The 27,840-nt window shown below is 41.3% G+C and overlaps 1 protein-coding gene across 1 annotated transcript; it reads left to right on the forward strand.

Annotated features, from left to right (window-relative positions):
* Nucleotides 1–27,659, forward strand: Rrm1 (ribonucleotide reductase catalytic subunit M1). The gene is made up of 19 exons (XM_041676545.1): nucleotides 1–334; nucleotides 1,153–1,241; nucleotides 4,378–4,555; nucleotides 5,405–5,505; nucleotides 7,897–7,956; nucleotides 8,744–8,783; nucleotides 9,462–9,624; nucleotides 12,571–12,712; nucleotides 13,688–13,771; nucleotides 15,250–15,411; nucleotides 15,560–15,639; nucleotides 17,424–17,625; nucleotides 18,150–18,299; nucleotides 18,511–18,732; nucleotides 19,805–19,881; nucleotides 21,905–22,040; nucleotides 23,732–23,827; nucleotides 24,900–25,088; nucleotides 27,061–27,659. Exons 1-19 carry the CDS (start codon nucleotides 316–318, stop codon nucleotides 27,247–27,249), a joined length of 2,379 nt encoding a protein of 792 aa, XP_041532479.1. The 5' UTR covers nucleotides 1–315; the 3' UTR covers nucleotides 27,250–27,659.
* The last annotated feature ends 181 nt before the right edge of the window (nucleotides 27,660–27,840 follow it).

A 27,840-nucleotide genomic window follows, 5' to 3' on the forward strand; every position in this document is an offset into this window, starting at 1 on the left:
CGACCACGGGAAGGGCACGCTGACTTTCCGCTACTCGTTTTCTGCGTTCGGCTCCGGGCGTTGGAAGCGTCAAGAACGTCATTCGAATTCCGTCGCGCGGCGTTGCGTTGTACGTCACGGGTGGCGGGAGCGGGAAGGAGTTCGGATTTTCGTTCCTCCCTGGCGGTGTGGAGAGTGCTGTCTGTCGCGCAGTCTCAGTCCGTTCGCCGAGCGTTCCTTGGGAGTCAGCGCTCACTTTCGGCCGCCGCTCTGCCCATCAGCGCCGCGGAGCTGCAGATCGGTCTCGAAACCCTCGGCACCCGAGCCGGCAGCGCGATGCACGTGATCAAGCGAGGTGAGGAGGGAGAGCGGCCGCCCGGCTGCAGCACCTCAGTCACTCACGCCCGCTCCGCGGCGCCCCGCGTTTCCCGCCCTTCCCGCCGCGGCTTCCCGCCCTGTCAGCGCGCTCGGCCCGCTGAGTACCCGGGTTCGCTTGGCCTTTGTGGTGGTGCGCCCTCCACAGTTACTCCCGTGTGGGCTTGTCCCCGAGCACTGCTGTTCCTAGTCGCCATCCGCAGCTGCTTTTGGCTCCATTTTGCAGAAGACGTTTCAGAGACTGACGAAAAGCACTCCCCCACCCCGCCAGTAATTGATGAGGCTAGAGTTGAAACTTATATAGCTGATAACACTTTCGTCAGTCTTTTTTTTTTTTAAATTTCTAAAACAAAAACAAACAGCACGAAGTTGATGACCTGGAAATTAGAAAAGAAAAGACGTTGGACACCACAGTCATTTTTCTGGTCTTTTGGGAGGTGGGAGTGTGGTATCTCTCCACCCCTGAATTTTTTTTTTTTTGGAGGGTTTTTTTGTGTGTCGTTTGTTTCTTGAGATAGGGTTTTACTATATAGTTAGTGGTGGCTGAACACTTTTGGCTATGTGGACCAGGCTGGCCCTGAATTCACAAAGATTTGCTTGCTTCTGCCTCCTAAATGCTGAGGTGGGTGACTTTTAATCCAATTAAATTGACAAGGTTAGCCACCAAGCCGTCTCTGCAGACCCCAAAGACGATCTCTTAACATTTCTTTCTGGTCAGTTTCAAAAGCTGATTACACTCGATTCTTTCATATTCCCATCTTAGTAACTGCTAGTGCAAACTGTGGTTTGATTCTTCAGATGGCCGCCAAGAGCGAGTTATGTTTGACAAAATTACATCACGAATCCAGAAACTCTGTTATGGACTCAATATGGACTTTGTTGATCCTGTAAGTAAATATAGTGTGTATATTTATATCGTAGATTCTTCCCCTCTTGTGACTTTTTGTGTCTCTTAATCTGTAGACCTTCACTAACACTATACTTAAGTGGTAAATGTGAATTTGTTGCCCGAAACTCAGATGTGTCCTTTGAGCTTTCACTTTTCAGAGAATTCTGAATGTGGACAGAGGGAGCCGTTAATCTTACCCTGTGTAGGCACCTCATCTGTCCTGTCCTGGTGCCTGTGTTCCTCTCCTCTCTAGCCACACATGTATCTCCATCATCTAGTAGTAAGAGTGGATGTATCTTATTCTTAACTTTTAAGATGCTCTTAACAATTTTATACGTACATATATAAAATATGTTTTTATTATCTTTTGCCCAGTGTCCTCTTATCTCCTTCCCACTAAACTTCTTCATAAGTCCTTTTAGTACTCTGCGTGTTTGTGTCTGTCTGTGTCCCTGTCTGTCCCCACTCGTTAAAATTAATTAGGGCTACTTGTATGAGCAGGACCCTGGGCTTAATTTACCTGGTTGAGCAAGGGCGACTTACCAGTGATTGCATCGCTGAGGAATTTGACCCCTCCAGCAGCCGTTAGCTGGACAGTGAAGGGAAGGGCCCTGAGTGTCGGTCATCCACTTGTGCAATACTTGATGGGTCCAAGTCTTGCAGTTGAGTGTCACCGGATCCTGTGGAGCTAGAGTATATAGGCTGTCGTGTGGGTGTTGGGAACCTACTTCGGGTCCTCTGGAAAAGCAGCGTTCTTTCTTTCTTTCTTTCTTTCTTTCTTCCTCTGGAAGAGCAGCCTTCCTCCTTCCTTCCTTCCTTCCTTCCTTCCTTTCTTTCTAGATTTATTTATTTATTATGTATACAGTATTCTGCCTGTATGTTTGCCTGCAGGCCAGAAGAGGGCACCGGATCTCATTACAGATGGTTGTGAGCCACCATGTGGTTGCTGGGAATTGAACTCAGGACCTTTGGAAGAGCAGGCAGTGCTCTCCAGCCCCTTTCTTTTCTTCTTTCTTCTGGTTTTTCAAGATGAGATTTCTCTGCATAGCTCTGGCCTTCCTGGATCTCTCTTTGTAGGTCACGCTGGCTTTGAACTTTTGAGATTTACCTGCCTCTGCCTCCACGTGCTGAGATTAAAGGTGTGTGCCATCAGTACGCACTCTTAACTGCTGAGCCAATCCTCCAGCCCTCATGAATTCTTGTGAGAGCCACAGTGTGACATTTATGTGATTAAGTACTTGGTAAATGTTTAGTTAGTAGCCAAAGTGAGAAAATAATTTTACACTTTAAAATTTTATAAATCTACACATTTTGAACTTCTAGATAGTAATTAAAATAGTCAAATGTTAATATTGGGATGAATCTGAGACCTCGTCCTATTTCATCTTCTTTGTTTTGTAGATAAGAGAGCAGAGGGGGCTGATTGAATGGTAGTGTAATGAGAACCAGGTAGAGTTTCTTGAATCTTAGTCTATTGCCTCATCTAAAAACATATGTCCACATGCAGAGATGGACTAGCTTCCCAGGGTGGATCCTGTTGAAAAAGTCTGTTGGATGCTGTTATATTCGGCACATAGATGATATACTATTCTGAGTTCTGATTACTTCCAGAAGCTATATGGACTTCTTTGCTTTCCTGCTTATCTGTTGAGTCAAGAAAGCAATCAGGAGCAAACTGGCTTAACTGTGGTTTTTGTTGTTTTGTTTGTTTTTTGGTTTTGGTTTTTCAAGACAGAGTTTCTCTGTAGCCTTGGTGCTGTCCTGGAACTAGCTCTTGTAGACCAGGCTGGCCTCGAGCTCACAGAGATCCACCTGCCTCTGCCTCCCGAGTGCTGGGATTAAAGATGTGCGCCACCATCGCCCGGTGGCTTAGCTGTGTTATAAATGTAACCGCCTACTTCTCTCACATCACTTCTGAAGGAGACATGCTTTGGCCAGCTTTCCTAGTTAACCTGCTTCTAAAACAGTTAGTAAATAAGTAAACACAACTTAAATTTATTTTTCTTTAAAATGTTTGGTGGGCTCTATAAGCATGAGTCCCTGAATTTGGATCTCAACACCTATGTGGAAAAGCCAGGTACAACAGTGTGTGTAATCAGAGCTCTGGCACATGCAGAAAGGGTCAGATCCTGGGCGCACATAAAATGACAAGCTCCAGACTCGGAGACACTATCTGTAAGTAGAAGGCAGTTGTTACAGTGAGGCCTCTATCCATAGACTTTCTATGCTGGCTCCTCTGACTATGTGTGCTGTGTGCTTGTGAGGTTTCTGTTGTGTTTTTTTTTTCTTTTTGTAAATTTATACTTACTACCGTGGGAGAAAATTATAATCAGCTTCAATTAAAACATACTTATAAAAACTATTCTAGTTTCAGGCTAGCCAAGGGTAGTAAGAACATGTCTGAAAACAAGGACAAAAAACAAAATACAAAGCTATTCATGTAGTCTAAAGTATGCTTTTGGTATTATTTATCTTTAAAATTTAAATGGTCTTTACTGAACTAAAAACTTCAACTCGGGAGGCAGGGGCAGGTGGATCTCAAGTTGACTCTAGCCTCCACATGCACCTGCATGTGCACATGTCTGTATGCCAACAGTGTATGGTATAGGCGCTGGGGAGATGGCTCCGTTGGTAGTGCTTGCTTTGTAAGCATAAGGACCTGAGTTTGGATCCCCAGCATGCATGGAGAAGTCAGATGTGATGGCGCATGCCTGTGGGAAGGAAGATACGGGGTCTCCCTGAAGTTTACTGGCTGGTGTGCTACTCCAGGATCAGTGAGAGTACCTGTCTCAAAAACAGAAGTGTGTGGGGTGGGGGTTGGAGCGATGGCTGCTCTTCCAGAGGACCTGAGTTCAATTCCCAGCACCCACGTGACAACTCAATTGTGACTTCGGCCCCAGAGTATCTGTTCCACACCTCTTCTGCCATCCGCTGGCATTTTTTTGAAAAGTGACACTTAATTCATTTGTATATGTATAGGATACATTTTTGGTAGTTTTGTTGGTTTATGGATTCTTACATTGGGATAAGGATGAGGAGATTATGTTAAGACTTTGGTTGTCTTAAGTGCTCTTTTAAGGAGGCTCTTGTTTTTTGGGGGAAAGCTCAAATAACTGTTGGTTTTATTTTTGTAGGCTCAGATCACCATGAAAGTAATCCAAGGCCTGTATAGCGGAGTCACCACAGTGGAACTAGATACTCTGGCTGCTGAGACGGCCGCGACCTTGACTACAAAGCACCCTGACTATGCCATCTTAGCGGCAAGGATTGCTGTCTCTAACTTGCACAAAGAAACAAAGAAAGTGTTCAGTGGTATGTCTGAAGTAACAGCGGTAGAAAGAGTTTAATATTGTCATAAAATTATAGGGATAATATTACATAAGTTTCAAAGATTGCATCTTATTTTAAAAAGCAGGAACTAGAACTTCCTATTTCTCCATGTGGCTGACCTGCTGTGTGAAATGTGTGTGTATGTGAAATTGTGTGTGTATGTGGTATATGTTGAGACAGGGTCTCTCTTAGCCTAGGGTGCCTGCAAACTCAGTTTGTAATCCATGCCAGCCTTGAACTCCTGATTCTCTTGTCTCTATCCCCCAAGTGCTGGGTTTATAGGCATATGTCATCATTTTGGCTAGAGTTTCTGTTCTTTTTAATTTATTAAAATTAATTTTTAATTATGTTTGCTTATTTTGTGTGTTTGTGCACATGTGTGGGCAAATGTGTACCACAGCATGCATGTGAAGGTCCAGGGACAACTTGTGGGAGTCGGTCCCTGGGATAGAACTCAGGTCATCGGGTTTGCTGGCAAATCCCTGTACCTGCTGAGCAATCTTGCTGACCTAAGTTTTTTTTCTGAAAAAAATTAAAAAAAAAAAAGTGTCACAAAGTGACGGTAATTTCCTTCTGCACCCTGTTTTTAGCTGTGTGTGAGAGCCATTTAGGAGTTGCTGTTAAGCTATAAGGGCTTATATTCATTATGTTTTAAAGACTGTTTCTTTTATATGTAATGTGTTATGCTATAGGTACTCAACAGAGGTATGTTTGTTGAGTATTTTCTCTGCTAGGCGCTGAAGTAGGTTGGTATTAAAAAACAAGAATCGAGAGTCATTATTTTAAAATAGCCATTTAGCAGTTTGGCTTTCCTTGTTTATCTTTCCTCAGATGTGATGGAGGATCTCTACAACTACATAAATCCACACAACGGCAAGCATTCTCCCATGGTGGCCAGTTCAACCCTGGATATTGTTATGGCCAATAAGGATGTATGTACAACATTTTTTTTTTCTGGTGGGAATTAATTAATTAATTTAATAATGCATTTAAGGCCGGACAGTGGTCTTGCTCACCTTTAATCCCAGTGTTCAGGCCGAGGCAGGTGAATCTCTGAGTTAAAGTCTAGCCTATTCTCTAGAGCAAGTTCTAGGATGGCCAAGGCCACACAGAGAAACCCTGTCTTAAACAGAAGCAAAGCAAAACAAAATGCGTTCATCAAGAACATTTGAACACTACAAAAGGTGTATATAAAAACCAGTCCTGCTCTAGATCCTGGTTTTCTTTAGTAAAAGCAACTTCATTTAAGCATTTTAGAACATTTCACTGTGTGTGTGCTGTATTGGGCTTACTGTTGTCGCTGTTGCTATTTAGAACTATAGCTCATAACTGTCAGCGTTTATGAATTTACCTCATCCTGTCATCAGTTGCATAGCATTCCATTTTGTAAATTATTTTGATTGTGCCCATGAGAATCCCTCTGTGGATGAAAGTTTATTTTCCATCTTCACTGCAATACGTAAATATCCTGGTATGATAGCCATGTAAGTGTTTTGGTAGAAATCAGTTTTCTAGTTCTCTAAGTATGTGCTAGCTATTAAGGAGACTTAAAGCAGCCATTTGTATGTTATTTATAAGTCTTTTTCCCCGCCCCCTTTTTCCTTAAGATTTTTTGATTTTATTTTTATGTGTATAACTGTTTTACTTGCGTGTGTTTATGTGCACCATGTGCATGCCTGGTGCCCACAGATGTCAGGAGAGGCTCTCAGATCCCTGTGACAACTACAGTTACACATAGTTCTTTTTTTTTTTTTTAAATATTTATTTATTTATTATGTATACAATATTCTGTCCATGTGTATGCCTGCAGGCCAGAAGAGGGCACCAGACACCGTTACAGATGGTTGTGAGCCACCATGTGGTTGCTGGGAATTGAACTCAGGACCTTTGGAAGAGCAGGCAATGCTCTTAACCTCTGAGCCATCTCTCCAGCCCCAGTTACACATAGTTCTGCACTACCATGTGGGTGCAGGGAAGTGGACCCTGCTCCTCCTAACCACAGAGTCCTCTCTAGCCTCTCTTCACGGTCTGAATTTGGAGCCATGGTGGACCTGGAACCTGCAGCCGTCCTCTATGCTTCTGCCTTCTGAGTGCTTTTACAGGACTGAGCCCCCAAACCTGGCCCATTGCATAGTTTTGAAAATAAGTTAAAAACAGGTAACAGTAGCAAAACCTAAGCCTAAAAGTAAATATTAGAAGATAAACAAATACTCATAGTTTCGTACCCCAGTTCTTCACTGATCAGTCTAGCCCATGCCTGGTTTGGATTACAAAATCGCCCTTCAAAGTTTGACAGAAGAAGGAACAGGATTTCAGATAGTATGGCTGATGTGACCACTTTTATTATTGTCTTTAAGTGGCTTTATAACCTACCGAACCTCTTTAACAGTGACCAATTTTATAAAATCTTACTGCCACAATAGTAATTTGTTTTCGACCTGTTGAAGAACCATGAATTTTCAAAGCCTATAAACTACTGTGCATTTGTTTGTAATACATATTATTTTGTTCAGTTTAAAGTGGGTTCATTGTCAAAACAAATATTTGTAACTGGAAATGGTGCTTTCTTATGACCCTAGGAGGAAGAGTCAGGACTGTTCCATAGGTCTACTTAGTGAGTCTAGGTTAGTCAGAGGTATGTAGCAAGTTCCTGTTTCAAAAATAAATAAAGGCAGGAGCACACCTTTAATCCCAGGGAGAGGCTGGTGGATCTCTGAGTTCAAGGTCAACCTGGTCCACCTAGTGAATTCCAGTACAGCCAGGGTTCCACAGAGAAACCGCGTCTCAGAAAAAAAAAAGAAAAAGCAAACAAACAAATTTAAATAAATAAGTATACTCACATGCAATAAAGTTAAAAATGAATTAATATGTGGTACCAGTATTTTACTATTTACTAGTATAGAAAGCCTGTTTAAGGGTGATCATATAGTCACTTTCATGCTCATATTCTTTCAGATTGATACAAACATAAGGGAAATTTGGAAATTAATCACTTAGTGTAAGTTCTCTAGTTTTTAAATAATTATGTTTTAAAGTTTTAATTTTTTTGTGGTAAGGATGGAGCCTAGGGTTGTGCATGCTAGTGCCCTGTCACTCAGCCTCTAGCACACTCCTGCTTGTCTTAAAAAGTCTACTGGGGTTCAGTTCGTATGCTGCCCACCCCCTGCCTCTCAGTGTGTGAGATTTGTGTCTGTGAGAGTAGACATAGTGCTATCTCTTTGGTATCCTATATTAGTTTTAGTTCTGGAGTCAGCTAAAAACATTAGAAGTTATGAAAGTAAGTCTTATTATCTTAATTATGGATTCTTTTTGATTTCCTTCAGCGCCTGAATTCTGCCATTATCTATGACCGAGATTTCTCTTATAACTACTTTGGCTTTAAGGTAAGTAAATAATGGGTCTCAAATATGTGAGGATTCCTCCTTGAACCTGGAAGTATAAGGTTTTGTTCATGTTTGATGAAATCAACATGGATGCACCTGGTTATGGTAGGATTATGGTAGTGGTGAAACTTTAAGCAAAGACAGCTTATTCATTAATAGCTTTCAGACTTTCCAAATATTACTTCTGGGTTATTTTTAAAAATTACTTGGATAATCTGTCACAATTACTTTATGTTCTACTATTTTTTGCAATACCTATTATTGACTCCCTACTCTGAGAAGTGTTTGTGCTTACTAACGTAGTGACTAAGGACAGGGCTGTTTATTTCAGACCAGCTGGGCTCAGCTCTCCCGGTTCTTGTTCATAAGCTGTGCGATCAGCCCCTTAGAATGAGGATAGTGTAAGAGTCAACATGTCTCTTCTGGAGCTGATCATGTTGCTTGGATCAGTGTCTAGTCTCTTAAAAGCACCGCACAGATGTTAGGATGTCTCTGCTGCTGCTGCTGAGCCTATAGCATTGTTGTATGCAAGCAGGCCTTCCTCAGGAGTTTGTATATAGTTTTTGCTGCAGCAGAACAGCTAAGTGATAATGTTCTAGACTGCAGGTAGAAATGGTAAATATTGTTCTTTTTATTTAAAATGATGACCACAGAGAAACCCTGTCTCGAAAAACCAATAAAAAAAAATGATAAGTTTGAGAGATTTCATCAGATGACCTTACTATAAATTGTATGTCTGCTATGTATTTTAAAACTTGAGAATTATTTGTTGACTTTGCTCTTCTAGACACTGGAGCGATCCTATTTACTGAAGATCAATGGAAAAGGTAAGAAATGAAAATGTGTGGTAGCTTTTCTGTTCATTACGTTGAATGTAGGGCTTTGCACTATTAGTCTTAACATTTCTATTTAGAATCAAAATAACATTTTACAACATTTATTGCTTTTGGGACTGTAGAAATGACTCAGCAGTTAAGAGTCTGGGTGCTCACAACTGTCTGTAATGGCAGCTCTAGGGGATTCAGTGCCCTCTTCTGGTCTCTGGGCACCAGGTGTGCACATGGTACATAGTCATTCATATGCAAACAAAACATTTAAAAATTATTACATTTATTTATTTGTGTGCATAGGTATGGGAAGGGAGAGATATGTACTTGTGCCATAATGTACATGTGGAAGTTGGAGGCCAACTGAGAAGAATTGGTTCTTCCCTTCCACAGTGTGGGACCCAGTTCTTAGCCTTAGCAACAGTGCTTTTACCTCCTGAGCCACTTTACAGCCTTCCAAATAACCTTTTTGTTGTTTTATTGTAAAGAATAGAAACTTTTTTAGCTCATGGTTCTGGGGATTCTCACATGGTAAGGGCAACAAAATATCTCTAAATGACATTTAAACTTTGGTTTATTATGAATTGTGTTGCTTGTTTGTTAAGTTTTTGCTTGGGTATGTTTGAGCCTAGTTATTCTGACATGTCCCGTTATCTGAAAACTCCTACCTTCTTTCAGTGGCTGAAAGACCACAGCATATGTTGATGAGGGTATCTGTGGGGATTCACAAAGAAGATATCGACGCTGCAATTGAAACCTACAACCTGCTTTCTGAGAAGTGGTTTACTCATGCCTCTCCTACTCTCTTCAACGCTGGGACCAACCGTCCACAGCTGTCCAGGCACGTATCATCTAAAACTATGTTTCACTGCTGTTGTTTTTTAAAGTTTTTTTTTTTTATGATAATGTTTTTGTCTGTCTGTATGTATGTGCACCATGTGTGTGCCTGTTGCCTGTGATCAGAAAGGGCATTGATCCCCGGGACTGGAGTTAGATAGTTCTGAGCTGTCATGTGGGTGCTAGGGATTGAACCCGGGTCATCTGAACGAGCAGCCAGTGTTCTTAACCACCAAGCCATCTCTATGGCCCTTAAACTGCTTTTATAAATGGTTTGACTAGGGAAATAAGAAAAAGCCAGGTGGTTCATTACATTAAAAATAAACAAAAACTTCAATTATTGCCTACTGTGATGAATGAAATAATTTGCATTTGGAACAATCTCTGACTTAGGTAAATAAGTTGGAAGAGAACAAGTGCTGTTAGTGAGAACGTCACAGACTGGGGTGGTGGCTCTGCACCTGAGTGTTTTAGGTGCCATTCAACAGAATGTTTTTGATAGGGAATTGTATGTCATTTGTATTTCAAGAAAGTAGTTTTTAAGTAAAAAATAGGCCATAGTTTAGTGGTAGATCATGTGCTTAGCATGCACAAGACCTTTGGGTTAAGAGTTTTCAGCACTGTTAAAATGATTAGTAAGTATCTGGAGCTAGTTAAGAAATTCCTGCAGTAATTAATTTATTTTAAAAATTGTGAAAGGATTAATGAGGTGAAGGTAGAGGTTGGGAAAGGCACATTCCTAAGATACATGGGAATTAAATTGATGGGATTTGTGCTGTTCTGAATCTGGGTTAAGGACAGTTCCTGAGTTGATGGGCAGAATAGCAGGATTACTGGTGATGCCCTTGACTGTGGAAGGGATCACAGTTAAAGTGTCTGGAGTAAGTAAGAGAAAAAACCCTCTGTGTCTTAGGGATGAAGAATATGCCAGTGTCTGTATACACACCTCATTGCACTAACATTTATGTACTTCATTGTTGTTTTAGAATAAAATTCATTAGCAAAATTGCTGTCGAAAATAACCTTAATTTGGTAAAAGATGCCCATTAAGAATTTAGATCTGGGCTTGAAGAGATGGCTCAGAGGTTAATAGCACTTGCGGCTCTAGTTGTCGACCTGCCTTTGATCTCCAGTACCCGTATGGTGGCTTGTAACTGTCTATAACTCAGTTCCACAGGACCAGGCATGCGTGTGGTACACATACACATACAAGCAAAATATTCATTCATACACATGAAATAAAATAAATCTAAAAGTAAAACAATACCCTTGTCTCTATCACTGTTTTTAGTGTGGTAGTGGAGGCCTGAGCTAGCATTGTAAGATAAGAAAAAGAAATAATTGAAAATGGAAGAATAAGATACAGATATGATTTTTACATGAAGAATTCAAAAGTACCTATGGACAAATGATTAAAATTAGAGATTTCAGCAAAATACTTTAATATAATTCAGTGTAAACAAATTAGTTTTTTTTGAAAAATATTTATTTATTTATTATGTATACAATATTCTGTCTGTCTGTATGCCTGCAGGCCAGAAGAGGGCACAAGACCCCATTACAGGTGGTTGTGAGCCATCATGTGATTGCTGGGAATTGAACTCAGGAGCTTTGGAAGAGCAAGCAATGCTCTTAACCTCTGAGCTATCTCTCCAGCCCAACAAATTAGTTTTTATTCTGAGCTGTAGCATTTGGAAAATTTAAGATTTGCTGTTAAGAGCCAGGCATGATGGGTGTGCTTGTGATCTCAGGGTAAACACAGAATTGTCATTTGGGGTCAGTCTGCTCTACATAGCAAATTGACAACCATCCTGAGCTGTACAGGGAGACCCTGCCTCCAAACATCAAGGGTTGGGGCTCAGTCGTAGAGTGCTTGCTAGCATGTGTAAGGTCTTCAGTTTGAGTCCTAGCACTCAATTGTTCGAGAATTTTCTGAATTCAGTGTCAGCCTGGGCTGTGTAGCAGTACCCTTTTAAGAGAGTAGGTAAATAAATAAATGGAGGGAGGAAAGAATAGAACAGTTTTTAGAAGAGCAACAAGTGAACGTATGGGATACTCAAACAACGGATTGCTTTACAAACAGGAAAATAAACCTACATGTATTGTAGGAATGAATTGCTAGAACATTGAGTTAAGGGATAACTTCAGAAGGATAACTAATTACAGGAATTGAAATTGGGTTCTCTGTGGCATCTTATTTCTTGAGGTAGGTGCCTTGCAGATGCATGTGTATAATCTTTCTGAATACCTGAGTGTTTTATAGAAAGTCAGTGACTTGAATCTATTTGAGTATTTTAACACTCAGGGTGGTGAAGGAAGTGTGATGAGATGGATCCAGAGTTCAGGTAGAGGAGCCATCTCTAAAGAAAGACTGACTGCACGCGAACTATGTTTTTAATGTACATGTTAAATAATTGACTGATCATTAGGTATTCAACAATACTTCAGTTGTAGGGCCAGGCATGGTAGTGTACACCTTTAATCTTAGCACTCTGGGGACAGGGACAGGCAGAGCTCTGAGTTTGAGGCCAGCCTGATCTACATAATAAGTTTTAGGACAGCCAGGACTATGTAGAGAGACCGTGTCTCAAAAACAACAATAACAAAAAACCTTCATTTTTTTTTTCCTGGTGGTTTACTAACAATTAGAAAAGTCTAGTTTATGTGTAAGAATTTGTTTGAGAAAATTAATTCTGGCACATAAGTGTAGTCTGGTAAAAATCAGACTGATATTTTAGGCTTACCTATAAAACTTTCTTCTGGGCTTAATGTCTAAGTTAGGTAGCAAGATTAGTTTAAAATAATAGAATATATTGGTGTTTTATATTCTTGTGAAAACATTTCGGAGCTTTATAGGTTTCACCTCATTTGGTTTGACTGTCCAGATTGTGTAGCCACTTTCGTGACTCACTGATGGCCTTATTTGAGCTGTCCCTTTTTCTCCTGACAGTTGTTTCCTTTTGAGTATGAAAGATGACAGCATTGAAGGAATTTATGATACTCTGAAGCAGTGTGCCTTGATTTCTAAGTCTGCTGGGGGAATTGGTGTTGCTGTGAGTTGTATTCGGGCTACTGGCAGCTACATTGCTGGGGTAAGTTTTTAGTTGTATGACCTAAAGCCAGTCATGGGCATGATAATGCTAGCGTTGGGTAGGCATGGGTTTCTGTTAATTAACACCTAGTTGTGAGTGGCAGAGTCATTTTACTTCTCGGTTTGTCATTGGAGGGTTAGGTTATGTGAGATAGTCTCTAGGATTCTCCCCCCCCCCCATAGGGTTTCTCTGTAGCTTTGGTGCCTGTCCTGGAACTAGCTCTTGTAGACCAGGCTGGCCTTGAACTCACAGAGATCCACCTGCCTCTGCCTCTCAAGTGCTGGGATTAAAGATGCGCACCTCCACCACCTGGCTCTCTAGAGTATTTTTTTTAGCTCAGATTTTAGAATTATGGTTGTTTTTTTTTTTTTTTTTTTTTTTTAAAGCAACAGTAATTGCATCCCTCATTTATGTGGCTTTGGTTTTTGGAGACAGGGTTTCTCTGTGTAGTTTTGGAGCCTGTCCTGGAGCTCACTCTGTAGACCAGGTTGTCCTTGAACTCATAGAGATCCACCTGCCTCTGCCTTTGGAGTGCTGGGATTAAAGGTGTGTGCCAAGTTGTTTTGAATTCTTTAGTGGGGAAAATGCTATCATTGTATGTGTTTTCTTGATGTTTTTTCTTTTAAGGTACTCAAAGTATATTTTTATCTAATGACTTAAATTTTAGCACTTAAATTTCATTACCTTGGTTTTGGAATTTTTTGACTTACTCTATCTCATTCTATATTAGGGTTGTGTTAAAGCAGCTGAACATATAACTTAGTGATATTGTATTGATTCTTCTCTTAGGCATTATGTTTTCATTGCTCAGGTGTGGATGGAGAGCAGGTAAACCTCATAGGTGGCTGCTTAGAAATCAGTCGCTGCTTGAACTGAAGATCCGGAACTGCTTTTTACTTTGAACTGTTTGGGGTTTTTTTCCTTGTAGAGCCCTTTGTCTCATCCAGATGCCTTTATTCTTGACCTTTCTTTCAGACTAACGGCAATTCGAATGGCCTTGTACCGATGCTGAGAGTGTATAATAACACAGCTCGATATGTGGACCAAGGCGGAAACAAGGTATACTTTGTTACTGGCAAGTGCTGGAGATCAGAACTGAAAGTCTTTAGCTGTGAAAGTTGGTTCAGTCATATATTGTTTTACTTTGTTTTTAAAGATTTATTCTTTATGTGATTAGCATGTGTATATCTCTGTGAGCATGTACAAGTGGGTACTCATGGAGTCCAGAAGAGGGCATTGGATCCTTGGGGCTGGAGCTCTAGGTGGTTGTGAACCAACCAGTGTGTGTGGGGGGAACTGAGCTCGAATCTCTCCAGTGCGCCCCCCCCCCCCAATTTTCTAAATACCATGCCTTCTTTTTAAAAGGCAGAATCTTATTTTGTAACCTTAAGCTGACCTCACTCAGACTTGCTGTGCAGTCTAGATTGGTCTTGAATATTGTGTGATTCTTTTTTTTTTTTTTTACTTAATAAAATTAAAGAGACGTAGTTGCTTGCTTAATATGTAGTTGAATGGATTTTAATGAAAGTACATCTAGAATAACTGCCATACATAGTTAAGATACAGGGCACTTTGAGTACTCCAGAATGTTTGCTAATGTACTTTTGCATTCAGTCATTGCTAATAGTCTCACCCATACATACTTGATCCCTGGCTGTTTTATCTTTTTATCTAATGAACTTTGACAACTTTCATAAGGTAGATCACTGTTTTTTGTTTGTTTGTTTGAGGTGTTCTCATGTAGCCCTGGCTGGCCCTTAGTTCCTGATTCTCTTTCCTTTCTCTCCCAAGTGCTGAGGTTACAAGTATGTGTCACCCAGCTGCTTGGTCTTTTTCCTTAGCTAAGAGCACTTGTTATATTGCTAAAGTTAAAGCAACTTGTCGTGGCCTTCGTGTACTGGTCATGGTGTGAAGGGCTCTGCGCTGCAGTGAGGAGAGCCTGAGCTTCACTGGTGTGAAGGGCTCTGCGCTGCAGTGAGGAGAGCCTGAGCTTCACTGGTGTGAAGGGCTCTGCGCTGCAGTGAGGAGAGCCTGAGCTTCACTGGTGTGAAGGGCTCTGCGCTGCAGTGAGGAGAGCCTGTGCTTCACTGGTGTGAAGGGCTCTGCTCTGCCTGTGCTTCACAGCCACCTGGAACAAATCACTCTTGTTCCAGATGTTCTCTTTTAGCTGTGTGTGTCCACGCCTGCATGCAGATGCCTGTGGCAGCCAGAAGAGGGTGTCAGATCTCCTGGAAGTGGAATGGGCACTTGTGAGCTACCTAATGTGGGTGCTGGGAACTGAACTCTGGTCCTCTGAAAGCAACAAATGATCTTAACTACTGAGCCAGTCATCTTTCCAACCCCTAAGCTTTCTCTATGTCAGTTCAGTTCTACTCCTAAAATTTTAAGAAAAATATTAATATTTACTTTTGAGGGTACTTTTACTTATTTCACTGATCATAATAAAGATGAAAGGAGACATAAAAGTTCTTTGCAAAATCTGAAGCTTCTTTGTTTTATTTTGATTCAGATAAGAATGCTAACTTTCTTACCTTTAGCGTCCTGGGGCATTTGCTATTTATCTGGAGCCTTGGCACTTAGACATCTTTGAGTTCCTTGACTTGAAGAAGAACACAGGGAAGGAAGAGCAGCGAGCCCGGGATCTCTTCTTTGCACTTTGGATTCCGGATCTCTTCATGAAGCGAGTGGAGACTAACCAGGTGAGAGGGCTGGCACCTGTGCACAGTTTTGGGCCCCCAAATTATTACTTTTATACCCAATTTCCATGAAAGCCCGCTTCTTGGAGCGTTTGTAATGGGCTGGGCTGGTTGTATGACATTTCTCATAGCTGGTATTACTTCTCTGTAGGACTGGTCATTGATGTGTCCAAATGAGTGTCCTGGTCTGGATGAGGTTTGGGGAGAGGAGTTTGAGAAGTTATATGAAAGGTATGAGAAAAATATTAATGTTATAATTGTTTGAGCCATGGTTTCTCTTTCTCAGGGTATCCAGATATCAAAATGTGTTTATGGTGGGCTAACACTGAGACTCTTAAGAGCATTTGCCTACTCTGTTGTGAGGCACCAAGTTTGAGCCCTGCCTTTGGATAAAGAGAAAAAAATTTTTTTTTTAATATTTATTTATTTATTTATTTATTTATTATGTATACAATATTCTGTCTGTGTGTATGTCTGCAGGCCAGAAGAGGGCACCAGACCTCATTACAGATGGTTGTGAGCCACCATGTGGTTGCCGGGAATTGAACTCAGGATCTTTGGAAGAGCAGGCAATGCTCTTAGCCACTAAGCCATCTCTCCAGCCCAAGAGAAAAATATTTAATCATTAGTTCATTTCTAGAAATCTTTGAAAGAGTCTAGAAGAGAGTGTAATTATTAATTTGGTTTTTGTTTGATGTTTCTTGACTTTTTCACCAAAATTATTATCTTCTTAAAATTTGGGTGCTTGGTAATTTTTTTAATTGATTATTATAAAAACTGAGATTAAAGACTAGCTGAGTTATTTTATAGCATAGTACTTTTTAAAAAATTACATTTATGTAATTATTTTGGGATTGGGGCCCCAAGTGTGCCGCAGTGCATATGTGGAGGTCAGAGTACATTTTGCAGGAGTTGCTTCTCTCCTTCCACTGGATGGTCCCCAGTGTTAAACTCAGGGTCTCAGATTTGTCAGCAAGTACCCTTCCTTACTGAGCCATCTCCCTGGCCCAGTATAGTACTTTTGATAATATAAAATACAAGTAACTAGGACACACATGTTGACAATTCATTAAAATTAGCACAGTAGTGAATTTTGGTTTTTTATTTCTTTGAAGCTGAATGACAGCTTTGCTACAGTTTGAGAAAAACAGCAGGTAGTCAGACTGAACAGCTGGCAGTCAGACTGAACAGCTGGCAGTCAGACTGAACAACAGGCAGTCAGACTGAACAGCAGGCAGTCAGACTGAACAGCAGGCTGTCAAACTGAACAGCTGGCAGTCAGACTGAACAGCAGGCAGTCAGACTGAACAACAGGCAGTCAGACTGAACAGCAGGCAGTCAGACTGAACAGCAGGCAGTCAAACTGAACAGCTGGCAGTCAGACTGAACAACAGGCAGTCAGACTGAACATCAGGTAGTCAGACTGAACAACAGGCCGTCAGACTGAACATCAGGCAGTCAGACTGAACATCAGGCAGTCAGACTGAACAGCTGGCAGTCAGACTGAACAACAGGCAGTCAGACTGAACAACAGGCAGTCAGACTGAGCAGCTGGCAGTCAGACTGAACAACAGTCAAACTGACCAGCTGGCATGGCAGAGGCAGTGTAAGCAGTGCCATGGCTTTGATAATGGCTCTTGTTCCCTTTTATTTTGATAAGTGCTATTGATTTGGTGGGGTCATTTGAAGGAATCTAAAGCTGCTGGTTTTCTGGTGGTCTCAGCTCATGCAGTCTTAAGGCCGTCCCTGCTTTGGATCTCAGCCCCCAGGTAACAAGTCAGGCATCCTGAAAATACCCGTTTGTCCAGCTCTGGCTTCCATGTGCCCATAGGCATGTTCCCTCACACACACCTGCACAGGCACACATAAAGAAATAAATAGAACCAGCCTTCTAAGAAAGGTGAATATCACTCCCTTTGTCCTCTTCAGTAAAGCTTTGAGAATCTACATAACTTTATATTTTCATGTATTCTTCCCAGGGTATGAATGTTGGAATAATTCTATCTGTCTTTCAGTTACGAGAAGCAGGGTCGTGTCCGCAAAGTTGTGAAAGCTCAGCAGCTTTGGTACGCCATCATTGAGTCTCAGACAGAGACGGGCACCCCATACATGCTCTACAAAGATTCCTGTAATCGGAAGAGCAACCAGCAGAACCTGGGCACCATCAAATGCAGCAACCTGTGTACAGAAATAGTAGAGTATACCAGCAAAGATGAGGTAGGCGGAGACGCTGCTGCACCCTGAGGGAATCGTAGAGGTAGTTACTAACTGTGACTCCCTCGCTTGGATTCACTTGAAGTGGTTGAAGGAAATTTTGTTCTGAAAAAAAGCACTGAAAAAAAGAAAAAGAAAAACAAAACAAAACAGAACCCAGAAACTAAACTAAGCTGTATTTTAAAAATAAGAATTTAGCCACCTGGGAGAATGGGGAACGGCATACATCAAAGAGTTAAGAACATTCCAGCATTCTGACCAGTCAATTCCCTGTGTAGCTGATGGTGGTAGGTCAGAAATACACTGAGAAGTGATGAGGAGACCCCAGTTTTAGGGGTGGGGGTTTAGCTTAGTTGTAAAGAGGTTACCCAGCAAAGACTGATAAATTCCTTGAGTTTGGTTCTCTCAGCACTGGTGTCGGGGGTGGTTGTCTGTGTTCACATCTGATAGTTCTGAAGGCTGTAATGATCTCACTGATACAAAGAGAAGAAACTAAAAGTATGTGATTCTGAATCTTTATATTGCAGGTTGCTGTTTGTAACTTGGCTTCTCTGGCTCTAAATATGTATGTCACTCCAGAACACACATATGACTTTGAGAAACTGGCTGAAGTAACTAAAGTCATTGTCCGAAATTTGAATAAGATAATTGATATAAACTACTACCCTATCCCAGAGGTATGGTTACATGTCCCTGCTTATTGGTAGTTACTGAATCCAAGATGGAGGACAGTTGTCTTGGTCTGCAAGTTCTAATTTAGATGGATGTCCTTGGAATGGTGTGAGAGAATGGAAAGGAGGAGGTCACGTGTATCAGTGGTGTAGGATGTTACCTTTTGTGTTCAGTGATGTTTTCTTTTCTTTTTTCCCCAAATCTTTTCACACAAAGGCACAGTTATCAAATAAACGCCATCGGCCCATTGGAATTGGGGTACAAGGTCTAGCAGATGCTTTCATCCTAATGAGGTACCCCTTTGAAAGCCCAGAAGCCCAGTTATTGAATAAGCAAATCTTTGAAACTATTTATTATGGAGCTTTGGAAGCCAGCTGTGACCTAGCCAAGGAATGTGGACCCTATGAAACGTATGAGGGCTCTCCAGTCAGCAAAGGAGTAAGTATACAGTTGAGATTTCCCTTTGTCTGTGAGTACAGTAATGGGCGGAATAATGGCCCCTCCTCAGAGGATGGAGCCTGGGAGAGTGCGTTTGTTTGCAGAATGGCTTTTACAGATTTAGTTTAGGACCTCGAGATGGGGTTGTTTTGGATTATTGAGGCCTGGATGTGTTCAGGTGGACCCTAAATCCAGCAATCACTGTTCTGCAAGAGACAGTAGGACATTTATGATGTTTCCCAGGTCCTGTCCACACTCAAGTAGAAGACATCGATTATCCATGACTTGTGACCCTGGGGACTAGAATCTGGGGAGCCATCTTAGAATTCTGTTTTCCATGCTGCCCTTGTCATCAGTAGTATGTCTTTTCAGTTTTTACATTTATTCTGATACTCAGAAAGTCTAGTGTATAGTTATTTGAAATTTGATATTCTTAGCCAAGTATGCAGATCAAGGAAAAAGAGAGAGAGAATGTTTTATAAAAGAAATGTATCTTTTTTTTCCCCCTTTGGTTTTTCAAGATAGGGTTTCTCTGTAGTTATTGATGCCTGTCCTGTAACTTGCTCTGTAGATCAGGCTGGCCTCGAATTTACAGAGATTTGCCTGTCTCTGCCTCCCGAATGTTGGGATTAAAGGTCCGTGCCCCCACCACCTGGCTAGGAATGTATCTCAAACCATCTCATGAATGTTAAGATTTCCTGGTTTGCAGATCTGCAGGAATGTGGTGAGACAAGGTCCCAGGCTGCTTCTGATCATTAATGCTTCATGGAACTTTGTCCAGGAGACTCACTGGAGCTGATAGTCCTTTTTATTTTTTTCGAGACAGGGTTTTTCTATAGTCCTGACTGTCCTGGAACTTATTTTGTAGACCAGTCTGGCCTCGAACTCACTCTTCCTGTCTCTGCCTCCTGAGTGCTGGGATTAATGGTGTGTGTCACCAGCCACCACCACTCAGCCAAGGAGCTTATATTTCTTAATGTGGGGATATGGTAGTTACCCTTTTTAAAAAGAAAGGTTGGTCATTGTTTTAAATTGCCTTAGAGTAACGTCATAAACATGGGCTGTTTCTTAGATTCTTCAGTATGATATGTGGGATGTTACTCCTACAGACCTGTGGGACTGGAAGCTTCTCAAAGAGAAGATTGCAAAGTAAGTAAAGATGTATAAAGTAGCATGAAAGCCAGGAGGCTGGGGCTTTCTGGCTCTTCAGGAGTATATATGCTGTTATAACTTTGAATCAGGGCTGTGACCTATCTCACAGAAATGGCTTTAGGGGGAAATACGAGAAAATAGTCCTCTGAGTTGCTCTGCACAGTGAAAGCCTTTCACACCATAGGCTTCTCAGTAGGAGCTGATGTTGTTTGAGGAGCTCAGCACCTATGCTAGCTAATTTCTTGTTTTGTTATAACTTTTAGTTTTTTCAAGACATGGTGTCCCTGTGTAGCCCAGGCTGTCCTAGAACTCACTCGGTAGACCAGGCTGACCTTAAACTCACAGAGATCCACCTGCCTCTGCCTCCAGAGTGTTGGGATTAAAGGTGTGTGCCACCACTACCTGGCCCAAATAGGTCTACTTTAAAAAAATTTTTTTTTTATTTTTACATTTTTAATTCACTGGGCTTATAAATAGTTTGGAGATTTTTTTGTTTTGGTTTGGTTTTTGTTTGTATTTTTAGTAGAAATTCACTCCACATTTCAGACTGACTGCAAACATAAGACCACCACGCCCTATCCTAAATACAGTAATAAAACTATTCATTATACTCTGTCAGCTGCTTGCGCCACAAAACAAACAGAAATCTGGTTTATTCCTTTCCCCAGAGATAAGCCTTATTTATTGTTGATGTGTTTTTCTAGACCTCTTACAAACACATACAGTTTGATTATATAAATGTAATTAGTACTTGAGAGATTCTGAAGTTGGTTTGGAGATCTTCTAGTGAAAGAAGATCTTCTAAATGTTTTCAGCAATTACAGATGATTCTATAGTTGGGATCTAGCAAGTATGACCATAGCAATCTCCTGTCTATGAGCATGATACTGGGATTTGCAGGTGAGGAGGTGGAGACATGAGAAAACAGGTGTTCTGCTTCATGCCTTACGTCTAGAAGGTGACAGTGAGATTGCAAATGTCATTGTACAGACCCCTTAGGACTTGCTCAGTGCTGCGCACCATATGGATCAACAGGTAGAATGTAGGAAGGATAGGCTGTCTGTATTAGAGGAACATAGGTAATACAGGCAGTGCAGACAGTATGTGTAATGGTGGGAGTCACTGTTAATGCTTGAAGAACAAGTATTTGTTTTGACATTTATGTTTGTTTCCCACCTGGGCAGCAAAATGCTATGGAGGTTGGTCTATACATTTTTTAATGTTTATTTATTGTGTATATATGTGTGTGTGTGTGTGTGTGTGTGTGTGCATACATGTATGTTGGTTCATGCATAGAGGTCAGAGAACAGCCTGAAGGAGTTGGTTCTCTCTTACTATGTGCGTTCTGTATGTTGAACTCAGGTAATCAGGGTTGGTGGCAGATGCCTTTATCCACTGAGCCATTTTGTAGGCCCGGGAGTTGGTATCCTAGGCTAAACTATGAAGATTTCTAAGAATGTTAAATAGTGTGTTCTTTAAATATTCTCGGTGCTAAAAAGTGAAAAAATTAATTTTTTAGAAACTAGTAATTGGTAGTAGGGGACATTTAGATTTCCTCTGAGTATAATTTCTCCCTTCACACAGGATAGCGGAGAGTTGTGATACATGACTAGTCCTGACCACTTTCCTGGCATGGTGGGAAGGGGCCCTGATCATTAAGGCACATGGTAAAGATGAGTGGGATTGAATGACTGTGCCATCAGGATCCAGATGGACTCATGACTGAGTTCAGGTTACCTGGGCAAAATAGTACATTGAGTACTGTTTGTAACCCGAGTGCCCAGAACAAGTGGAGTAAGTGAGGACTTCATAAGGCTTGCTAGCAGTTACACTGGTTCTAGGTCTGTTGTGGAACAGTGCCTCCTGCTGTGACCGGTACTCCTCCTGTAGTTTGAAGTCAGTTTGTGAGTTGCATGCCTCTGGTGGTATGCTCAGCTTCTGTCTGCTGCAGTGTTGGAGAGTAGCTGCCTTGGCAGACGTTGTCTTTAGCACTAACCTCTAATAATCTTTTTCTTTTAAGGTATGGTATAAGAAACAGCTTACTTATTGCCCCAATGCCTACTGCTTCAACTGCTCAGATTCTGGGGAATAATGAGTCCATTGAGCCTTACACCAGTAATATCTACACGCGCAGGGTCTTGTCAGGAGAATTTCAGGTGAGACCTTTACACCCAGGTTTATAGGAGCTCTTCTGAAAGCTGAGAATAAAAACTTACTCCTCATCTTAAACAGCCATTGACCAGCTACAGTATGAGTGTAGCTGCCCTAGCTGGCCTCGAGCTACCCCGCAGCTGAGGATGACCTCAAGCAGCTCCTTCTTTCTCCACTTCTCAGCTGCTGGGATTGCAGGTGCACACCACCATGCCTGGCTGAGTCAGAGTAGACAAATGCCTACTTTTTGTTTCTGTTTCTTGAAAAGTCTCACTATGTAAATCAGGCTGGCAGTGAGCCTCCTACCTCTGTCTCCTGAGTACTTGAATTATAGGTATGAGCACTCCCTGCATGTTCCATATATGCTACTTCTCATGCTTTAGTTGGGATATTAAAGGTGCCCACAGAAATGTCATTACTCAGGTATGGTGGCTTGTGTTTATAATCCCAGCACTTGGGAAACTGAGGTAGGGGGCACTCTAGCTTTAGGTTAGCCTAGGCTACATAACACCCCCCATCCCATCCCATCCCACTTTTTACTCTTGCCATTTTAGAGTAGTTCTCGGGTCAAGAATGGTGGTTATGCTTTTAATTCTAGCACTTGGAGGTGGAGAATCAGAAGTTCAAGGTCATCTTTGGTGACAAATAGCCAGTTCCTGGGTAGTTTGAGCTGCCTGAGACATAGTCTTAAGCAAAGAGGTCGGAATGCATGGTTCTCAGACACGGTTACCAATGAGAATTTCTGTTGGTCAGATCAGTGTTGTTTTGTAAATTCCCAGGTAATTCTTTGTGCTGCAAGGTTGAAAACTACTAATTTAAAAAAAAAATGGGTTTCTAGAGGTCTTGAAATAAGTTTTGTTTATATAGGGACATTACATTTCTAGTTATTTTGCTGAAGTTTTTACTGTGTGATCACGTAAGAAAACCAAAGAAGAATCAGTTTATATAAACTTTCTTGGCTTAGACAATGTTATTTCTTTTCTTCTTTGCAAATACTATGTTTTTCTTGAGCTTTTAAAAACATTTTTGGGGGAGGAGCGGGACAAACTGCACATGGACAGAGGACAGCTCCTGGGTCTGTCCTTCATATGAGTTCCAGGGAGAAACTCAGGTTGTCAGGTTTGGTGGTACATGCCTTACAGCCTGAGCCACTTAAGATTTGTTAATCAATTATGTGCATGCATACCTGCAGGTGCCGTTAGGGTCTAAGGACATGTGCTGTTCTTGCAGAGGACCCAAGCTTGGTTCTCAGCACCCACACTGGATGGCTTGCAACCACCTGTTATTCCAGATTTAGGGGATTTCATTCATCTGGCCTTTATGTGTGTATGTACACATACAATCAAAACCTTCAAAAAATTTTAGTTTACAAAAATCCAAGACAAATACTTTGATGATCTGATGTATCTGATGTACATGTGTGTATAAATTGTAGAATGATTACTACAATATATTGTTTCTTTAATGATAGATGTCAAGACCTAGAAGGGAGGTAGCTTTGTGTGGTGCAATGATCCTCTCGGTTTTGTTTAAAAAAAAAAAACAAAAAACAAGAAACCAAAAAACAGTGGAGTTTATTAGGGGACCTAATAAGTAATTCAGCTGTCTTACTTTGAGCTCCAGCTAAGCCTGGGATCCTTTCTAGGCCCTGACAGTGTTATTTCATTTCTTCACGTCTTTTGTTTTTTTTCATCAGATTGTGAATCCTCACTTACTGAAAGATCTTACTGAACGGGGCCTATGGAACGAAGAGATGAAAAACCAGATTATTGCATGCAATGGCTCCATCCAGGTACAGGCTTGAAATGACGTGTGCTTTCTAAGCTGCACGTTGCGGTGCCGTCTCCCTTCTCCCAGGCAGTACAGTCCACACAGACTGTTTTAATGTGTCTGCATTTCTGCATTGTTATGCTAGTTTTATACACATCTTTACATAGTGTTTCTCCAATAAAACATTAGTTCCTGATTTTTCTGCACAATCGGGGAGCTTTTAAAATCTTGAAGCTTGGGTTGTATTTATTGCCAAGTAAATAAGAATGTCAGGTAGTTGGAATTTGTCCTACAGATTTCTTAAAATCCTGAAATTGGAGTTAAACTTTAAAAATATGGGGGACTGAGACCAGCAGGCTAGAAAGGTACTCAGCTAGTGCTTAACAATAAAGTGATTGCATTTGTGTAGATGGGCGCCTTGGCTAAGCACACCAGCTTGGCAATACCCCTCCAACTCTCAGATTTTCATGGCAGAAACTGTAGCACCAGCTAGGTGTGTATTTCAATTCAGTCAGTCGTAGGCCTAAGAAAATCACTTGGTCTCTAAGTGCAATCTGTAGCGTTTAAAGTAGTTTATCTTACTGCTTCCTTGGTTTGTGTGTCTTGAAAGCCCTGATTACTTGTGTTTCTGCTGTATATTAGCTTAACTCTTACTTTCCCTCCCTCCCTCCCTCCCTCCCTCCCTCCCTTCCTTTCTTTTCTTTCCTTGAGACAGGGTTTCTCTGTGTAACCCTGGCTGTTCTCGAACTCACAGAGATCCACCTACCTCTGCTTCCCAGCATGCACCACCACCACCCGTCCCCATTTCTTTCTTAAATACATTTAAAACAGTAACTGCTTTGTCCATAAGCCAGCTCATTTTTAAATCACTACATCAAATTTATATTTGGTTGATTAAATGAGATTTTATTGCCTTTCTAAGCAGGGGATAAGCAGTTTGGGCAAACTTGCTAAAACCATTAAGATAGGAACTGCATTGCGGTGTCAGAACTGCAGGGACACCAAACCAAACATCAGTGCAAGCATTGTTAGCCTGTTTGTTATATTGCTTTCTTTAATTGGAATTACAACAACACATGGTTTTCCTTTCCCAGAGCATACCAGAAATTCCTGATGACCTGAAGCAGCTCTATAAGACGGTGTGGGAGATCTCTCAGAAGACTGTTCTCAAGATGGCCGCTGAGAGAGGCGCTTTCATCGATCAAAGCCAGTCTTTAAACATCCACATTGCTGAGCCCAACTATGGCAAACTCACGAGTATGCACTTCTACGGCTGGAAGCAGGTTGGTTGGCCACTCTGAGAGGGCTTTGCCAGCTTGGGATATTGGGGGATTGGAATAGTTTCTGCTCTAGTTACCTTTTACATATTGCTATTTGTATTTTTTTGCTTGAAGTCCAAATGTGTTAAACCTGAGTAACCACTCATCATTATGCCAGATCAGACTTTCACATTGGGTTTTCTTGTTTCTGTTCAGCAGTTGTGAGCTTCCTGATAATGGGAGCTGGGAGCTGAGCACTGAGGTCCTCTGGAGTATTCTTAAACTACTGAGTCATCATCCTGGCTTTGTCTTTTATATTCTTAGTCTTTAAGAATTTCATACAATGTAGTTTGATCATTCATAATCACCTTTAACTATTCCCAGATCCACCCAACTCCCACAACTTAATGTTCTCTCTTTTTTCCTTTTCTTTTTTTCTTTCTGTTTTTTGTCTTTTCAAGACAGGGTTTTTCTGAGCCTGTCCTGGAACTTGCTCTGTAGACCAGACTGGCCTCGAACTCAAGGAGATCCGCCTGTCTCTGCCTCCCAAGTGCTGGGTTGAAAGTGTGCGCCACCACACCTGGCCCTCTTTCTCTTGTTTGTAAATAACCCACCAACTCCCATTTGTATTGGATGGGGGACCATCCACTGGGATGTTGACTCTCTCTTTCCAAGAAACCGTCCACTGTCCATAGCTCCTCAGTTAGTACTGGACCTATGAACTCCTTGTTAGGACAATGACTTGCTCCAGTTGTCTGGACCTCTGTCTCTTACTTTTGTTAAGCCTTCCTTTCTCTTTCTTCCACTGCCCTCTTCTTTACTGACCTCTGTTTCTGTTACAAAGACCATCTTGTGTGCCTTTTCCAGAGTAGCCTTGCACTGTTAATCCACTAATTCATAAGAATGGGTGCTTTATCCAGAGTGTGTGAGCCAGGTTACACTGTTGCCAACTGCAAAGTGCTGGAATCCTCTTCTGCTCTATATTCTTATTCCCTGATATGTGAGAACCTTTCTATGGAATTACAGATTGACTCTCTTGTAGTAGGATGATGCTGGACTCTTTTGTGGGGGCTGCCACCCAGCTCTCAAATGAATCACACAAGGAGACGTCTAGCCTTAGCTTGATTGGTTTCTTGCCTGCTTTTCTTAATTTATATTATTTCTTCTGCCTTTTGCCTTGGGGCTTTCCCATTCTCTAACTTCTGTAAATCTTACTCTTACTCTGTGGAGTACTGTGTAGAGCTGGATGACTGCCCCCCTCCCCCCTTATATTTCTTCTTCTCTGGCTTCTATGCCTGCCAACCCACCTATCCTTTCTCCTGCCTCACTGTTGACTGTTAAGATCTTTATTAGATCATCAGGTGATCTACACAGGTAAAGAGTCACAACTACCTTGCCCTCTCTCATGACTGGAGGGGGAGCAGGAGAGAAGTGGGAGGGGAGGAAGTGGAAATTTTGATTGGTATTATTTATAAAGTAATAAATTAAAAAAAGAGAGTCACAGCTTCACAGAATTAAACAAATGCAACATAAACAACAGTAACACACCTTAGCATAGTATTCCCAATACTCTTATTTATTACTGTGCTGTTGTCTGCTTCTGGGATTACTGGACAGGATGACCTTTGGTGAAGTTTTGATATTCTGTTGAGACCATCTCATCCCCCAAAATGGTTATAGTTCAAGGCAGTAACATTGTTTTGTACAAACCTGGAAGTAACACATATCAAAGTAAATACAACTGAACAAAAATATTTGACATTCCAAGAAGTAATCCTCTTTTAGGGACAAAAATTCCAAGGTTTAGCTATTTAAGCATTTTTCAGAATGTTACATGGAATAGATAAAATTGCAAGTTTAAAAAAGTTAATTTGGTTTATAGGAATATATTTAAAGGTCTCAAAAATTTTGTAACTGATCACATGAGAATTGTTTTGAACGAAGCTCTTGACTCTACTGTCCCGGAATTCTTCCTAATAGCTGTATTTCCTTGTAGGGTTTGAAGACCGGCATGTATTATTTAAGGACAAGGCCTGCAGCTAATCCAATCCAGTTCACTCTGAACAAGGAAAAGCTGAAGGACAGGGAGAAGACATTGAAGGAGGAAGAAGAGAAGGAGCGGAACACAGCAGCCATGGTGTGCTCTTTGGAGAACAGAGAGGAGTGTCTGATGTGTGGGTCCTGAGCAAAGGCCTAGGAGAGACCAGCTCTCTGCCATAGCAGACTTCCTGAGCTTAGATAGGCATAGTGGGTTTGCTTCGTTATGGGAAGGTTTTGCTGGACCTTACTGCCAGGAAAGGAGTCCTTGATTCGCAGTACTGTTTCTTCATAGTGTAAAATTATTTTTAACAAAACAAAACAAAAATAACCAAACCCAGCTTTGATATTAGATTCAAAGGTGAAGTTTCAAGTACACAGAAGAGGCTTCTTGGAGATAGACACGAAGTCTCGTCATCCTCCAGCATTCCTGTCTGACCATTTCATTTGGACAGAGACTGATTGCCTAGGAATAAACTAAGCGATTACTCATCTGTTCCAGACCTTGCCTAGATAAAGTTCTATAGGTCATTTTGAAATAAAAACATTTCTAACCAATTCTGTGGTGGTACAATTGTCATCTATTATCATACAAAGGTCATTTTGGGGAAAAACAATTTTCTGTTTAGAGTTCAGAGGCAAAATTTTAAAGGCATTGATTAGACTATATAGAAGTCTGATGTTAATATATGCACTTCCCTGCCCTGTGATGAAATATCTATAACATAAACTATAACAT

The sequence above is a fragment of the Microtus oregoni genome, unplaced genomic scaffold, assembly GCF_018167655.1.
Source record: "Microtus oregoni isolate MIOR12 unplaced genomic scaffold, Mior012 000027F_ref0000203, whole genome shotgun sequence".
Taxonomy (NCBI): Eukaryota; Metazoa; Chordata; class Mammalia; order Rodentia; family Cricetidae; genus Microtus; species Microtus oregoni.

Excerpts from the sequence above, each read along its gene's own strand:
- Rrm1 (XM_041676545.1), top strand. Across the intron at positions 4,556-5,404 it reads AACAAAGAAAGTGTTCAGTG|ATGTGATGGAGGATCTCTAC; the intron begins GTATGTCTGAAG and ends ATCTTTCCTCAG. Across the intron at positions 15,640-17,423 it reads TTTGAGAAGTTATATGAAAG|TTACGAGAAGCAGGGTCGTG; the intron begins GTATGAGAAAAA and ends TCTGTCTTTCAG.